The 17334-nt window shown below is 38.7% G+C and overlaps 1 protein-coding gene across 2 annotated transcripts in view; it reads left to right on the forward strand.

The window, feature by feature from the left end:
* Window positions 1-17334, forward strand: part of LOC145990047 (uncharacterized) — a 507967-nt gene that overhangs the window by 102059 nt on the left and 388574 nt on the right. For both annotated transcript variants that reach the window (XM_083125681.1, XM_083125682.1), the window contains exon 2: window positions 17206-17318. In XM_083125681.1, coding sequence (XP_082981807.1) covers window positions 17206-17318 — 113 coding nt within the window. The remainder of the gene's footprint in view (window positions 1-17205; window positions 17319-17334) is intronic.

The raw sequence follows: 17334 nt of genomic DNA on the forward strand, positions 1-17334 counted from the left end.
TGCCACTTTTGGCTAATTTGCGAAGATGGGGAAGAGTGTTGATATGATGAAATTGACCAGAAATACCCATGCGCAGACCGGGATTCGAACCCAGGACCCCTGGCGCCGTTGCGCGATGTGCTAACCACTCCGCCAGGGGCTTTCATTGTTGTGAGCGCGAAGTGAGCAAGGGGAATAATGACTTGTATTACTCTCGAATGCTAAAAAAAAAAAAAAAAAAAAATGCATAAAAGTCTATTGCGGGGCATAGGAAGAAAGAAGGGGCATCGGAACATTGAGGTTTGCCACTCGAATGACATCTAAAGCATCAATTTACAATAAAATGAAGAAATACGATTTACGAGTTAGCACACATCAAGGGTTATTATTCACATACGTTGATAGATTCAAGAATATGTTGTTACATTTTCAAAAATAACTTTAAAGGTTATATTTTTTTATATTTTAAAAAAGTCGTGCCCATAACAACACGAACTCGCACGCCTGTGCCTACCCTTCCAGCGACACCATGCTTTGCCACTGCGCACTGCACTCTCTCCTGTGCTGTCGTCATCGTTGCTAATTTACTCAGAAAAAATTGTAAACAAAACCCTTCGAGTTGCTTTACATGATGCCGCAAACCGCAAGGCTCTCTGTCAAATACTTTCCTCACAATTGTAATTTGAAATTGGGGAGGTGGACACCCTGTATTGTTTAAAATCTGCTTATTTACTTAGGAGCTGTGCCGTCGTACGAACCGGTCACCAATCACAGCGCTGATTCGACAAAATCCTGTTGCCTAATTGGCTGTTTGACGCGGTCACCAATCACAGCGCAAAAAAGCATTTGGCGAGAAACGTCATTTTCAGAACGGGATGCAGATATTGTCCATGGGTGGCGCTGCATGCATGCATTATCGTGGATCTCATCTTGACGTACGACTCGCCGAGTGTGAAGGTCAACAATGAAATAACACTTGTGAAAATGAGCAACGCGTTCTCCATGTAAAAGCTGTTCCTCTCATAACGCACACACTCTCTCTCTCTCTCTCTGCGTTCATTGTCAAGGTCAAGAAGGGATCTTGAGCAAGAATAGATGAGGCGTGCTTACGGCTTATCACGAACGTTATCAGAGCCAATGCAAACATAGGTGGCGCTCTCGGGCGCTTCTCACTGTGGGAGAAAGATTTAATCGCGAATGACGTGTCGAGCTGTTCACATGGTGTGCGGGGAGGCGAATATTTGCAGCGATGCTCATGTTCTTTTTGCAACAATAGTTGTGCAGCTGTTGCGACGAACCACCTCTCTTCAAAGTAGAAAAATCAAGGATTCCATCCACCGATGGGGAAAGGGGGTGGGAAATCATCTTTTAGTGCAGAAAAAAAATCAGTTGCTCTTTTCACGATTGTTTCTAATTTATGTGGGTTTTACATGACGCCATAGCGCCGCCATGTTCGCGAACCGACTTGTAAAAGTATACAACTCTGAAAATGAACTTTAAATCTTTATCATTATTTGTGCACATAGACGCCGACTCCATGGGGCTTGGGAGGGGCTCGAGCCCCCCCCCCCCCCAATGTTAACGATGTGGGGCAGAGCCCCCCAAATAATTTTGCTTAAGAGAATTTAATGTATTATTTTGCTTCTCTTGTAAAGTTTACTCTGAATTGTGCCACATGAACTTAACTTTAAATACACATTTGAAATGCTCTAGACTAGACCATCATCTTTGGGGGGGGGGGGTTGAGACCGCTAAACCATCAACTTTGGGGGGGGGGGGCTATGACCAGAGACAGCAAAACACATGACTTAACACTATATACTAAGTATGTAATTATGAGTATTGTTAACATTTTTACTAAAAATAGTTTCAAAAGACGAACTAGGGTAGTGGATGGGACGTTCGGGCTACAAATGGCTCTCACATGACAAACAGAATGAGATCATTGATATATTAGGGAGATCTGTTTTGCGCTCCGTGAATATTTTGCTATTATGGTTGACGAAACTTGTGACATATCCATCCGTGGACAATTAACATTCTGCATTCGAACTGGGAATGAAAATTTTGATATATTTGAGGAATTCATGGGCTTTTATGAGATTCCGAACACTGAGGCCAAAACTTTAAAAAGGGAGAGAGTGAGTCATTTATTAATTTATTTCAGTGATCAGAGCCCCCCCTAATAATTTTGACAAGTCGGCGCCCCTGTTTGTGCATGAAGGTTACTAAATTGGAGTTTTCATCGATTTTTTGGAGGGGATTGATTTGTTTGATATTGTTGTGCCATGTATTTGAAGTTTTGTTATTTCCACTTCTTTAGATTAATAAGGACTGTGAAGATGAATGGTGCCTTATATAGGATTCGACCACGATCCCTGATTTCGTAACATGCTGCGCTAACAACTCTGCCACGAAGGCTAGCTATAATAGTTACGTTAAGTATAATTTTTTTTGGGGGTCACTATTTTTAAAACATTTTGCAGCATTCCAATTCTTCGAGGTTATTTACTTGCACATAAGGTTACTTATGTTTTAGTAAAATTTACTTTTGTGTAAATAGTGAGAGAATTGTGGTGACGTAGTTACACTGAGTTGCTTGAACTGGATTAGTCGACCTCCGTGGCTGAGTGGTTAGCACGGCGCGCTACGGCGCTAACAGTTAAAGGTTGTTGAAAATATTGATTAATATTAGTGGGTGAGTATACCAATCCAATTATAAGCGTGAATTTACCAGAGTTTTGCTTAAAAATATTTTTAAAAAAAATCAAAATATAAAAATGTGTTATGTAATCACAAAATACAGTTATTTATACATATGCATAATATTGGCATGAAATCAAAGGAAACTTCGAATATTTTGCATCAATTCCTGGAAAATTGTCGGCCGGCATTTTCTCGTACCCCGCGAACAATTAAAAGGCGCGAAAACTATCGACTGGTATCGGTAAATGAAATGCAACCGATACTTTAACACTGGTATCGGCTGGCACCAGTATCGGGCTGAACCCTAATTAATATTAATGAATAGAATTATATATACACACTATGCTCCCTCAATAATTGAAAGGTATCGACGCTCATGTTCTTACCAGTGCGAGAATCTTGAGATGATTCTCGATGCTGCTGCCGGCTGTCTCGTTTCTAATCTCTTGGAATCGATGTCGGGTCTTCACACGGCGCCCTAAGATTCAACGAAAGGGGTCACAACCTTCTCACGCCGAGAGATAGAATTTGGAAATAATTAACAAGTTAGCTTCAAGGTTGAAACACACTCGGCTCCGTGTAAATTTTTGATCGAGAAGGGTATTGATTGATGTGACTCAGAGGGGGCGTTAGAAATGAGTCACTTTCGGAAAATTGGTAGTGGTTGGACGGGAAATTCCCGGGTACAGTGCGTTTCATTTCTCTTCTTCGCCCTAGCGAGAGCAATATGGATATTATGGATTTTCCTTATTTGCCTTTATATCTGATACAGTTTTATAGTTCGCTGGCAGCCGAGCCTTCCAGCTATAGTTGGATGCTGTGTACGGGCTGAAATTTTCCCTTTTGTGGGGGGCTCAATTTAGAGGTGGGTAAAGTGAAAACGTTATGCAAACGATTCATGATTTGATTAAGCTTATCTGGATATCTGAAATCCGGATAGAAAATTATCCGATATCTGGATATATCAGAAATCCGGATAGAAAATTATCCGATATCGATATATCTGAAATGCGGATGGAAAATTATCCGATATCTGGATATATCTGAAATGCGGATGGAAAATTATCCGATATCTGGATATATATGAAATCCGGATAGAAAATTATCCGATATCTTAATATATCTGAAATCCGAATAGAAAATTATCCGATATCTGGATATATCTGAATAGAAAATTATCCGATATCTTGATATATCAGAAATCTGGATAGAAAATTATCCGATATCTTGATATATCTGAAATCCGGATATAAAATTGTCCGATATCTGGATATATCTGAAATCCGGTTAGAAAATTATCCGATATCTGAAACCCGGATAAAAAATTATTCGATATGCGGACTAAAATTTTATCTGGATTTGCGGGCATTCTTACTTTCGAAGTGTGTTGTTCGCATGTGCTTGTTCTTGTTCTCTCATCAATTTCATCTTATTACTATTCATCCTTATGTTGCGATTAGCTTACAAGAGGCAGAGAAACGAGGTAACAAAGCATATTAATTAGGGCAGGAAAGCGAGGTAAAACCGGAAGAAAAGAAAGAGAATAAACGCGGTGTACTACAGACTATTATCTTGGTTCAGCAGCGACACACTCGGCATTTGTTCCTCTCAGCCCCTTCCTGACCATCTCTTCTATAATTTCCAAAGGTTCGTCTCAGCATTGCCTTCCCATCTTTGCCTTGACCAGAAATAAACACACATTGAACCAGTGGGCGTGTCTTTCCACCTTAGTTCGCTTGTAATTCGGCAGGAGACTTCCGTGATATCATGTGATATCAGAACAAATGTCAAGTAGGTCGATAGTCATCTCATTTCGCCGGGAAATCGTACCGTACCCTTTCAGTAAATAACTTTCAGCCGTAAAGTCGGAAGCCTTAATTAGTTGCGGTAGAAAGGGTTCTCTTTTTCTGGAAGACCATTGCCTGCTGAGAGCTTCCATGTGCCGCGTCGGAGTTGCCAGAACAACCGCGAAAGCAAAATTTTCGCGCTTATTCCGGTGTTCAACTTTCGTTTCGCGATGATTCCGTTTCGCTGTAATTCCTTTCGCCCTTTCGAATCCCGGCCTGGGCATAGCTGTTCTTTGCGATTGCACCTTCATCAGTTTCATCATTAGGGAACGGAATTTTGTGCTAAAAAATCGGAAATATTTATTTTTTATGTGTCATAAATGTTGAAAATATGTGATGAAAACAGGAAAATATGACAAGAATAAAAAAAAAAAACATTTGGTAACAAAACAAAATATTACTTGCATTTTAAACACCCGAAATCATTTTCTATATGCTTACCTCTTAGCGAGCTATTTTTTTGGGAGAGTTGCAGTGGTTCACCATAGTTTTTTTTCCAAATTGTCCATTGTAAATCTGTGACGATTATCTCTAAAAAGCATCTTGTATTGTGAGAAAGATCGCTCCACGTCACAAAAACAATTCTTGCATATTTGAAGCACGAATTGTCACTAACGCTGAACTTTTCCAAAGCTTCCTCTTCCTCTACTTCACCTTCCAAAACACGTGCAATTTGGCACAAAGTTTGAAAACTTTTTTTTGTTCCCAAAAATGTCTATATATTTAGACATTAGCACTTGTGCGTTAGATCCAGTGAGTTCTTTCAGTTTCGTTTCTACTATACGGACTTCACCTACGGAAGCTGCAAAAGTGTTCGCGGACGATTCAAGCTTTCGTATGGAATTAGAGAGAATGAACAGGTTTGTTGAGATGTATGCCAATTCAACTTTTAAGGAGGGATCCTTCAACAGTTCTTGCAGAATTTCTATAGTCTTCTATATGCGTCTTATTTGTAGAGATCATTTACAACAGATACAATTTTTTTTTTAAAAGTTCTGGACATAATACTATATGAAAGAGGTGCGAGAATAAACATTTTTCCTTCGAGGATTTCGAGGTAGCCGAAGTCAATGAGCGATTTTATGCATTTAAAATGAAAATTCGCAAAATATGTATTTACATACGAAAACTGGAAAATATGTGTTTTTATGTCAAATAAAATTTGCTGAGTTGACATATAAAGCTATGATCAGAATTTTGGCAAAAAAGAGGGTCTCTATCTTATAGCAGAAACAACATTTATTTACCTAAAGTTCCGTTCCCTATTCATCATAGCTTCACTCGTTCTGCCGGCTCCCGTGATGGAGTGGTTAGCACATCGCCCTGTGACGCCAGGGGCCCCGGGTTCGAATCCTGGCCTGGGTATTGATGTTTGTGAGTGTCCATTCATCAATTTCATCATGTCATCACTGATCTCCATCTTCGCAAATTAGACAAAAGTGGCAGAAAAAGCGAAGTAAAATAAAACAAATCAAGATCAAAAATACTGTTACGTAACGTCGCAGAGATACTGTCAGTTAAGACGAATTTTTATTTTTTTAAAAAATTAGGGTGAATAGCTGCTTTTATTTGAAATGTTGCTGAAAGCTTCTACCCCCTTGATTCAAAGTAGAAATGGCGTGCGTCGTGCACAACAGCAGTAATTAATTTATTGCCTATTCGTGATTTGCGTAACATCCTGTAGTAGGGTGGGATAGTTCTCTTTGCTGACTCTCACACCTTATCTTAGTATTCCGGGAAGAAAATATCAGAAGGTGTTACCATGTTCTTTATTGTTGAAGTGTTGCCATCCTCGGAAATTATAATTTCACTTCGGGAGTCGAGATATTTCACTTTTTGCGCTTTTCACGATAAGAAATCTCGACTCGGCATTTTCTTAAATGAAGGAGTGAAAGAGAGAGAGAGAGTGAAAAAAACCTACGCATGTGAAATAAATATCAAACTATTATTGTTTTGAAGTGTTTCATATTAGCAAGTTTTTGTTTTTGTTTGTTTGTTTCATTTAATGTTTAGTTAAGGTAAAGTTTCCCGCGCATATAAAAAGCACCGTGACATGAAGGAACATTTAGGGGATGTGGGGGTAGGGCTCCACACATTCTCAATCTCTGGCACTTTGGAAGTGTGATGGTAAGAGACCTGTAGGAAAACCAAGACGAAGATGGAGGGACAATGTAGAGATAGACCTAAAGGAAATCGGTAGGGATGGAAAAGAGTATATAGATCTTGCTCAAGATAGGAACAGATGGAAGGCCTGTGTTGCTGCAGCCATGAACCTTCGCGTTTAAGAAGGCTAGAGAGTTAGTTAGTTAGTGATCAATATCACGCTCCGGCCGCCTTTAGCCCCAGGGTTGTCCGGACCCCAGGTACCCATTGGTTTGAGGCTGGGTGAGCCCTGGAGCTGTCCTTGGATCACCCACCCCGGGAATTGAACCCGGGTCTCCCGCGTTGCAGTCAGGCGTCCTACCGACTATACCCTGTACCAGCTAACTGTAGACCAGGCGAACGAGAACCAGGAAGTCTCTGCGCGAGTAGTGACGCGAGACGGCTCCACCAATGAACAGTGAGAGAAACGGAATTGCGTAATGGATGTCTGGAGTTACCCGCCTTCCCTGCTTATCTCTGCAGCGTTGCAAACTTTTGCAAAGGATAGTACCGAACGCACATGGCAAACGGACCGTATTTTTGTCTCCAGGTCCGTACGTTTGGTTTAAGAATTTCTTTGAGAAATATTAGGGATAAAACGGCAAGTGCAAATTTTGACAAGCTGTACATTTAGCGTACGAACTAATTTCAGGACCGTACGGTTGGCAACGCTGCGCTTTCACCACTCGATTTCCTTCCTCCTCCTCTGCCACTATGCGCGGCCCTGCTCTACAGTTAGCTGGGACAGGGTATAGACCACCGCGGCTTCTCATTTAATTTTTACTTTTTAAAAAACAAGAATAGAACAATAGTTGTGTATGTGTGTGTGTTATTGTAATGGATTTTAGAACACGATTCAGTTAATCACTGTCATTCCAGCCAGTCCGGGTGAGGAAGCCTGGAGAATTCATTGTGCTTGTTTTCATAATCTCTTCATCAATTCACATTCATCCTCATCGTCTCGATTACATAGAGAGCTGAAGAGCGACGTAAAATAACAAATACAAATGTTCACCACCCCTTGTAGCACGTTATTGTTGAATGGGAGAGGAACATTCAGTTGACATCGAAACGTTTCATTCAAATTATAAGTACAGGGTGTTCCGTTCATAAACTGCTCAATACAAATTTTGCAGAAATGGTGTATTTGAAACATTTAAATTGTAAATCTATAGACCTTTAGATATAAATACATAGTAGCTGATTACCCGGCGTTGCCCGGGTATTTATTTATCCCAATCTTGTATTAGACAGGAAAATAATGAATTCTAACGTAACTATAGTGTAAAATGTAACTAATTTTAAATGTGATCGTGAATGTCACCAATCTATGGATTCGACACTACTCTAGGTCATTTCTGACATTTTATTTTTCACCCCCCATGCCGATAGGTGATGTACTTGGAGTTGAACCGCATTGAAAGTGTCACGAAAACTATGGATTTCACACTAATGTAGGTCGTTTTCGCAACACAGCCTGAATGTTAGACAACCTGAGAAACACTATCGTTATGCGGATTGCATAGAGTGACGGATGTCTGTTTGTGCGGAATTTAATATCGGTGCTTCTCTATTATTTTTAGATGTCATCCCTTCCCACCCCATCCCTAGGTGTGCCAGGGGTGTCTTACCCCCACAGTATTTATTTCGAGATTGCAAGTGATACGTGTACCAAGTTTGGTTGAAATTGCTCCAGGCGTTTGAGAGTTATTGCTGAACAAACACACACACACACACACACACATACATACATACATACATACATACATACACACATCCATCCATTTATATACGAGGAGCGCTCAAAAACTAATGCCCCACATTTTTTTCTTCTCATTACTGGTTCAAGATATCGAAGTGTCCTGTTCCTCAGTCCGACTGTGAAGCTTCCTTAGTTTGTGTGCAGAGTTTCACGTTCGGCCGATAGGCGGTAGCAGTGTAGCGGTGAGTAAAGATGGCGGGTCTGTGTAACACTCGTTACAAACAGAGAGCTGTAATTGAATTCTTGGTGGCCGAGAACGAAAGTGTGGTGCATATTCACAAACGGATTGTGGGCACACCATTACGAACCAGAGACAAAGAAAGAATCGATGGAGTGGCACCACACACAATCACCAAGAAAGAAGAAGTTCAAAACAACAGCCTCTGCCGTAAAGTGATGATCACCGTGTTCTGAGACATGTTTGGAGTCGTTCTTGTTGATGTTTTGCCCAAGGTGAAACAGTAAATTCTGAGAGGTACATGAACACGTTGGAGCAACTGAAGAAACTCTACAGGAGAGTGAGACCAGACAGAAAAGTGAAGGATGTGTTGCTTTTGCATGCAAAACCACACACAAGCCTGAAAACCACCGAGGCAATCGCCAGATTGGTGTTCTCTGTACTCCCTTATCCTCCTTACAGCCCTGATCTCGCTCCTTCCGACTTCTATCTGTTCGGGCCAATGAGGGATGCGCTGCGCGGTGTGAAATTTGAGGACAATAAGAGAGTGGTTCGTGCTGCGAAAACATGGTTGAAGAAACAGCCCGCAATCTGGTACAGGGATCTCATACAAGCCCTTGTTCCAAGGTGGCGTAAGATCGTAGCAGTGAAGGGAGATTATGTTGAAAAATAACATGTATAGAGGATACATACAACAATATTCTACAATTAAATATTAGCTGAGAAAAAAAAACGTGGGTCATTACTTTTTGAGCGCTCCTCGTGTGTGTGTGTGTGTGTGTATATATATATATATATATATATATATATATATATATATATATATATATATAGAGAGAGAGAGAGAAGATATATAGAGTATTTTATGCACGCTAGAATTTAAGATTCTGTGAATTTATTACTCAAATTGTGGAACGCACCCGGAACAGTTTCCATAGTTTTGTGGCGTCGAGTTTTTCATGTCTTGCAAAAATCACGTTTTACTCAAATTTGTTCTAGTCTTGAATTCGCACACACTTCTTTCTAATCTAATTACGGAAATACGTTCTGGAAAATCCATCCTTGAAAGAAAAATAATAAACAAATTGTGTAAAGTTGCATGTAAACATATAATATGTTCATTACAATACCTACTTCATAGTGACTTTGGAGACACCGCGTACAGATTTCATTGCATATTAATTATATCAAGAGTGATTGAGGCGATCTCCGTAGCTGAGTGGTTATAACCGATTATTGTAAGACTCTTCCTCCGGAACGAATGAGGAGAAAGAACACTTCACACCCCTCTGTTCTGGACTTTTGGCGGACAAAGACTGCAGTCGGCGGTTAGAGGTTATGACGTTGCGTCTTTGCTGTTCGTGTTCGCGCGCTCGTTGCTGGCAAAACTTGGAAAATTTGCAGTGACACGAGCAGTTGACATTTTGATATTTCGTTACGTTGAAATGCTGAATTGAATAGTGAGTTCGATCCCAAAAAGGAACTTGAACGGTGAACTCGCAGCCTGGAAGAAGGGAAGAGTTGCAGCGTAACCGGATCGGATCGTCGAGAGGATCGTCTTCTACAGACTGAAACGGAATGATTAGGAAGTGCATTTAAGAAATTAGGAAGATACGTCAACAGTGGTTTTGTTAGTGATAAGTGTCGAGAGCTCTCGAGAATATGGTTTATGGATTATTAGCGCCGATCATATAAGGTAACAAGTACAGCGCTGAACTACAAAAAAGCTAGCTAAAACCGTGAGTAATATTTCCAATATGTTACATTTTTTTTTTATTTTGTGTTCATTTTATGCAAGGTTTGTACATTGAAACTTCACCGAGACAATCAGGGCATTCTCTGTATATCCCTGTATCTGGATTTTCCGGTGTAAACCAGGTGAAGGAGACTTAACAAGGGCCTCCTTGCGATTGTTTGAGTAAAAATAGAATTTGAGTAATAAAAACATGTGAAATGTAATTTTCATCTTTGCTTCACTCATTTAATCAGGTTTTGTAAAAAACTGAAAAATCCTGCTTGTATCTTGAACGAAGGCAGGCAAACGCATTTTCGTAAGCAAAATACACTTTTTAATGTTATATGGTGCCGAAACCCGGGAGTTGCCTTAGATTGTCTTGGTGAAAGAAAGAAGTAAAAGGGGTAACAGGCATTGTGTTGCGTCGTTGTCGGCAATGTTTATGTAAACATTTATAGTTGTGTTGTAACTCTGGTCAGTGTGTGTCGGCATGGTTCGCACAAAAGGAAAGACTCCGTCGGAAAAGGACTTTGCACCCGAAGTGGGGTGGGAGGAAATATTGGATTGTTGTGGAAGATTGTTGAAAGTAGATGGAGCGATAGAATGTTTGGGTTGCAAACAATGGCTGCATAAAGACTGTATAGGAATGAGTGAGGAACAGTATAAAGAACACGAAACTGACATTGGTAAAGACTTTTTCTGTGAACGATGCAAGAATCGAGTTGAGAAAGAACCTGCCGTTGGAGTAAAAATAACGGAAAAAGAACAGGGTGTTTCCAAAGAAAGTGACAAAAATGTATCTCACGTTGACTTTGGACGGGGAAAGGAAAATGATGTCTTGAATTCAATTTTGGCATTTATGGAACAGAGTAGGCTAGCGCAGGAGAACTTATGCCTAAAATGGGAAGAAAATAAGGAACAAGATAAGCTAAAATGGGAGAGATTATACGAAACAATGGAACAAGATAGGTTAGAACGAAAACAGGAAGAGGAAAAAGATAGGCTCCTGCAGGAAGACTTATACAGAAAATTGGAGCAGAAAGAGGAACAGAATAAATTGGAACTCAAGGAAATAATAAATGCTTCCATGCAAAAAATAAATGACAAGATGGAGGGAAGACTAGGCGTTTTGAAAGCGGAAGTCACTAGGATAGAAAAAATGGAGGACGTTATTCAGGATAATAATGCATCATGTCATTCCGTGATAGATGAAGTAGATGAAGTGAAATATGATTGTAATGAGGTCCGTGAGAAAAGCGAAATGATAGAGGATAATTCTGATCAAGTACAAGTGGATATAGAAGATGAACAAAAAGAGACAGATTGGAAAGTACAGGTTCTAGAGAAACGAGTGTGCGTCTTGGGAATAAAAAGGCAACAAGTTGAAGATGAGTCACTCGGAATACAGCAATCTCAGGAAGTGATAAGTAAAGATGAAAGTTTTCACGAAAAACCTGAGAAAAATTATATGTTTTCTAAACTACAAGAATGTGTAACTTTAGACGTGACGATACCCGAAATGACTCTGATCAGTAAACGGAAGAAAATTAGAATGAGACCTAGATATAGTTCAGTAAAGAAAATGAAGAGAAAGAAATTGAAAGCTGCAAAGAAAGTGAAGAAAATTGAAGAAGCGTCACGGAAAGTGAAGAAGAAAGTTCGTGAAAAATCTAAGAATGTTAGCACAGATAGATCAAAGGCAAGTATGAAAAGGATGAAACAGGAAAATAGAGAAATACGTTCATCTGATGAGGGTGGAGAGCATAAGAGAAAGCCACAAAAGATACGAGACAAGAAGAATCAGAAGAAAGTTGCTAGTGGTCATTCTCATAGTGAGAAAATTGAAATGAAAAGACTTTAAAGATAAGAGAAAGTTCAAATAGTGTTGACAGATTGTTAGTTTCCCTACTTGAAGAAAGTTGGAAGAGGAGGAAGAAGAAATTTGAAAAGGAGAGAAAAGAGAAGAAAAAAGAAGAGGGAAAAGAAGAAGAGGAATACGGAAAAGATACATGATAGTAAGGACAAACAGGAATATTCAGAAACTGAAGAAACAACAAGGACTGATAAATCTAAAAAGATGAGAGACATTCTAATTTGTTGGGTAATATAATAAAATGTAATTATTAAGTTAGTAAATTTTAGAGGAAGATCTAATTTTCCATTTCTCTTGATGAACATTTTGAAAATTACTAGTTTATGTAAATTTTGATAAAATGATGGAAATTGTTCAAATGTAAATAAGCTGTTTGAAAAAAAAAAATGTGTGTATGTTGTTATGAGCCAAGTGTATTGAAAATTGAGAAAATGAAAAGACAAAGTTATTTAATGTGAGTTGTTTTGTACAGGTTATGTGAAAACTAGTTGTGGTTCAATGTAAAAAGTTTAATGATGGTTCTGATAAAAGCGCTGGTAACTGTTGTCAATGAGCAGGTAGATAATGAAAATTTGAATTTGAAAATAACTTTGTAATAAGAGAAAAATGCCAAAGAGTAAGAGAAAAAAAATTGAAGTAAGCCTCAAAATCGTTAGGAATAATGAAGAACAAATGAGATAGAACAGTCATACTCAGAAGAAAGTTATTTGAGGAAATTCTTTGGAAAGCAAGGTTAAATAGCATTAATAGAATGATGAAGTGATGAGAGTTCTTGGACATAGCTATATGAGGTAAAAGTCAGTATGTATTAAGATATAGTGCGAGAGAGGCACATAAATATAAGGTCGAAGGCGGACCGGAAATGTTGAAAAATATAAGGTCGAAGGCGGACCAAAAAATGAAAAATAGTAGGTCGAAGGCGAACCGAAAATCATTGTTGTTATGTAATAAAGAACATGCTGATATTTAAGTGAAAGATTATGTCCAGAATTCTGTTGAAAGTTAAGAAATAGTTTGTTAAAGAGATAAGCGACGTATTGTACGATGTAATTTCCTGAAATTAGTAATTTGAGCATTCTGATACGCTAAAGAAGAAAGAAGAAATGACAGGTAAAGATCATTGCAAGAGAAAGGAGGTTTACTGTTAGATTAATTTCATGAGTATGATGATATTTTGTAAAGATAGAAATCAAAATATTTTTATAATGTTCTACACTTACCCGCCTGTACCCGCTCTAGTAAATAATTGAATCACAACATGAAGAAAATTTAAAATTATGGAATTGCAGAAACAGTAAGAGGAGAATTTATGTAAATCAGTTAAAACAATTTGAAAACCTACAAGGCAATATGTAAAAGATTGATATTACTTGTAGTATATTGATAAATCATGTAATAATGATTCAAAGTTGATTTTATGTAATCTATGAAGATATATATGTAATGAAAAGAAATTGAGTAATATGTTTATTATGCTTCAATGTTTACAAATTGTAATTTTATGGAGATTATTCTTACAATGTGGTTGTAAGAAACGATTGAACAGAATTAATATGTGAAATTGAAGGAAAATCTATATGTGTTTACTATGTTATAAGATATTTTGAAATTGTAACCTGAATTTTTTTTAAATGTCTGTACGAGGGCTGGTCAAATATTTAAGGAGATAAAAAGACTTGGAAAGACATTAGCTCTCCTTGATCAGTCCATCTAATGCCTTTTTTGGGGAAGGGGTATCTATAACCGATTATTGTAAGACTCTTCCTCCGGAACGAATGAGGAGAAAGAACACTTCACACCCCTCTTAAGTAATAGACTGTTCTGGACTTTTGGCGGACAAAGACTGCAGTCGGCGGTTAGAGGTTATGACGTTGCGTCTTTGCTGTTCGTGTTCGCGCGCTCGTTGCTGGCAAAACTTGGAAAATTTGCAGTGACACGAGCAGTTGACATTTTGATATTTCGTTACGTTGAAATGCTGAATTGAATAGTGAGTTCGATCCCAAAAAGGAACTTGAACGGTGAACTCGCAGCCTGGAAGAAGGGAAGAGTTGCAGCGTAACCGGATCGGATCGTCGAGAGGATCGTCTTCTACAGACTGAAACGGAATGATTAGGAAGTGCATTTAAGAAATTAGGAAGATACGTCAACAGTGGTTTTGTTAGTGATAAGTGTCGAGAGCTCTCGAGAATATGGTTTATGGATTATTAGCGCCGATCATATAAGGTAACAAGTACAGCGCTGAACTACAAAAAAGCTAGCTAAAACCGTGAGTAATATTTCCAATATGTTACATTTTTTTTTTTTTTTTTGTGTTCATTTTATGCAAGGTTTGTACATTGAAACTTCACCGAGACAATCAGGGCATTCTCTGTATATCCCTGTATCTGGATTTTCCGGTGTAAACCAGGTGAAGGAGGCTTAACAAGGGCCTCCTTGCGATTGTTTAAGTAAAAATAGAATTTGAGTAATAAAAACATGTGAAATGTAATTTTCATCTTTGCTTCACTCATTTAATCAGGTTTTGTAAAAAACTGAAAAATCCTGCTTGTATCTTGAACGAAGGCAGGCAAACGCATTTTCGTAAGCAAAATACACTTTTTAATGTTATATGGTTAGCACAGCGCGCTTCGACGCCACGGGGCTGGGTTCGAATCCCTGCCTGGGCATTCCTTGTGGGTGACTTTTCATCATGTCATCACATCTTTATTATCGCGATTGGCCAAAAGCGGGAGAAAAGCTAAGTAAAATAATCAACATCAGTCAATCAATTAATCCAAACTGATTGAAAAACGTGGCACACAATAAGAGTCAGGCCATAAGCATTTTTATTCAAAACTTTTCAGTTACCTGGCTTGTACAGCCACGGACAATTCTGGATTGTATTGATCGGATTGAAAGTCAAAGAAGTGTCCGTAACTGTATTCTGTTACGAAATCTAGGAATAATAATGCATCTGACTGTACACCATCACATTTCCATCCAGTCTATATTCTAAGATGAATTTCAGAGGGAAATCCCCCTTCGGGTTGCTAATGGCACGTGTGCAAGCGCTTGTTTGTTTCCATTCCAACTTCCTCCTGCAACGTCATATCCTGTCGCTTGGGTCATTGAGTTCCGCGCCCCGTTTCTCACTTGTTCTCGCCCTTTATTGACTTTGGCGCCTCCTGGAGGCAATGGGGCGTACCCGTCGCTCGCTCAAGTTTCTTTTAAAATGCAGATGAACGGCGTGTTTATGCGTGCGTCAAGCTTCTTATTGCCCTTCTAGCACTGTGACGTTCGGTGATCGGTGTAAATTTAAGCAGGAGGTGCGAGAAAAGTGTGTAAATGCTCAAGAAAAACAAGATATTTTCTTCTGATGTTATAGCATGCTGAAGATGAGGCCAGACGTTGTGACTTTCCTTTTGGTCGAGAGACACAATATTACATCATTGTACTTGTCCAATCTCAGTGTGTGCCAGAGTTATGGACCCTCCTTTAGGTTACGGCTACACTGACAATCTCAGACATGATGTTAAAAAAATTAAAAGATAATTCCTTAATTATCCTAAAGGAATATTTAGTACACTAAATGTGATATTTGTAGTTTCTAAGTACATGGGTATCGAATTAGTCAAATTTCTACGATTTCCCTAATGGGGTTGTTATTCTATCCTCGTCGCCATTTTTTTTATGTCTTAATCTCCATGGCATAAACAGAAATACACATGTCAAGAGTGGAACTTCGTAAATAATTCATTTGAACTTATAAAAAGGTGGATTTACATTCTTACAAATAAAGATAGATAAAGATAAGTTACACATAATAGTTGCTATACACAGACTATTATACAATTGGCCATAGCTGCCAATTCACCATGCGTAATTAATAATACATGTTATGGTACACAACAGGAATAAACTAATAATAAAAAATAATGAAAATATATATCCACGGATGAGGCTCCGTCATGCAGAAGACCCCATGTAAATATTTGGTAGCTCCGTCATGCAGAAGACCCCATGTAAATATTTGGTACGATATAGTGAAGAATAACTACCTCAAGCTTGAAATTTATTTCTTATTTTTAACATTTAGTCAAAAGTTAAGAAAAACATTACTCAGATTGAAACATACTTCTTTGTTTCTTCGAGTAATATTTAGTCAAATGTCGATAAAAATTATTTAACATGAGTAATCAATGATTTCTGGTGGTGCACATGTTTCAGTGACTCATTGATTGATTTGCTTTATTTTGCTTCGCTTTTTGTGCCACTTTTGGCTGATTTGCGAAGATGGGATGAGTGATGATATGATGAAATTGAAGAATAAGCACTCACAAACATCCATGCCCAGGCCGGGATTCGAACCTGGGACCCCTGGCGTCGTAGCGCGATGTGCTAACCACTCCGCCACGGGGGCCGGCTTCAGTGAGTCGAGTCCCACTTTTAATTAAAGTAGCTCCGTTGCAGTTAAGCTATCTGTATGTTGTAAGCTACATGAGATGAAATCTATATACTAAATGCCATCTATTTTCTTTGTTAGAAAGTTGGTGTATAGTGGGAATCAACCGTGCAAATTGTCCATCACCATGTTCGTGCACTTTATTTGACCCAATAAGAGCTTCAAGAATTAAAAGAAATATCAAAACAAACTGTTGACAAACTTCTGTACCAGCATACATAAAAATCCATCGCTTAAAAACACATAGGTAGTGAGAGAAAAATTAATTAAAATAGTCATGGACAATGTGCACGGTAATGCTCATGGATCCCACTGTACATGACAAGGCGTACTCCACCACCAAGATCCTTTTTTGTTTTTGCATATTAGTGTGTGAAGCGTGAAGTTATGATTAGAGAATTCTAGGTATCTAGGTGTCATGTGTGTAACTGCGATGTGTTGTTTTTTTTTGGTTCCACCAAGTGTTGGAATTACTCATGACCATGTCGGTAAGCATTTTTTTCTTATGGAGGTAGTAATATTAATTTTTGTTTTCTTTGCAGAAACTGTCCGTCCAGCCTGTTGACACCAATCGCAAAGACCGTCATAGACGAGGTAACGGCTGCCTGTAAAGATGTCGACAACTACTACTCGTTGAAACCTCAGGGATCCAGCAGTAAGTTTCAAGTTTT

Source organism: Lepisma saccharinum, chromosome 7 (assembly GCF_977018435.1).
Source record: "Lepisma saccharinum chromosome 7, izLepSacc3.1, whole genome shotgun sequence".
Classification (NCBI taxonomy): Eukaryota; Metazoa; Arthropoda; class Insecta; order Zygentoma; family Lepismatidae; genus Lepisma; species Lepisma saccharinum.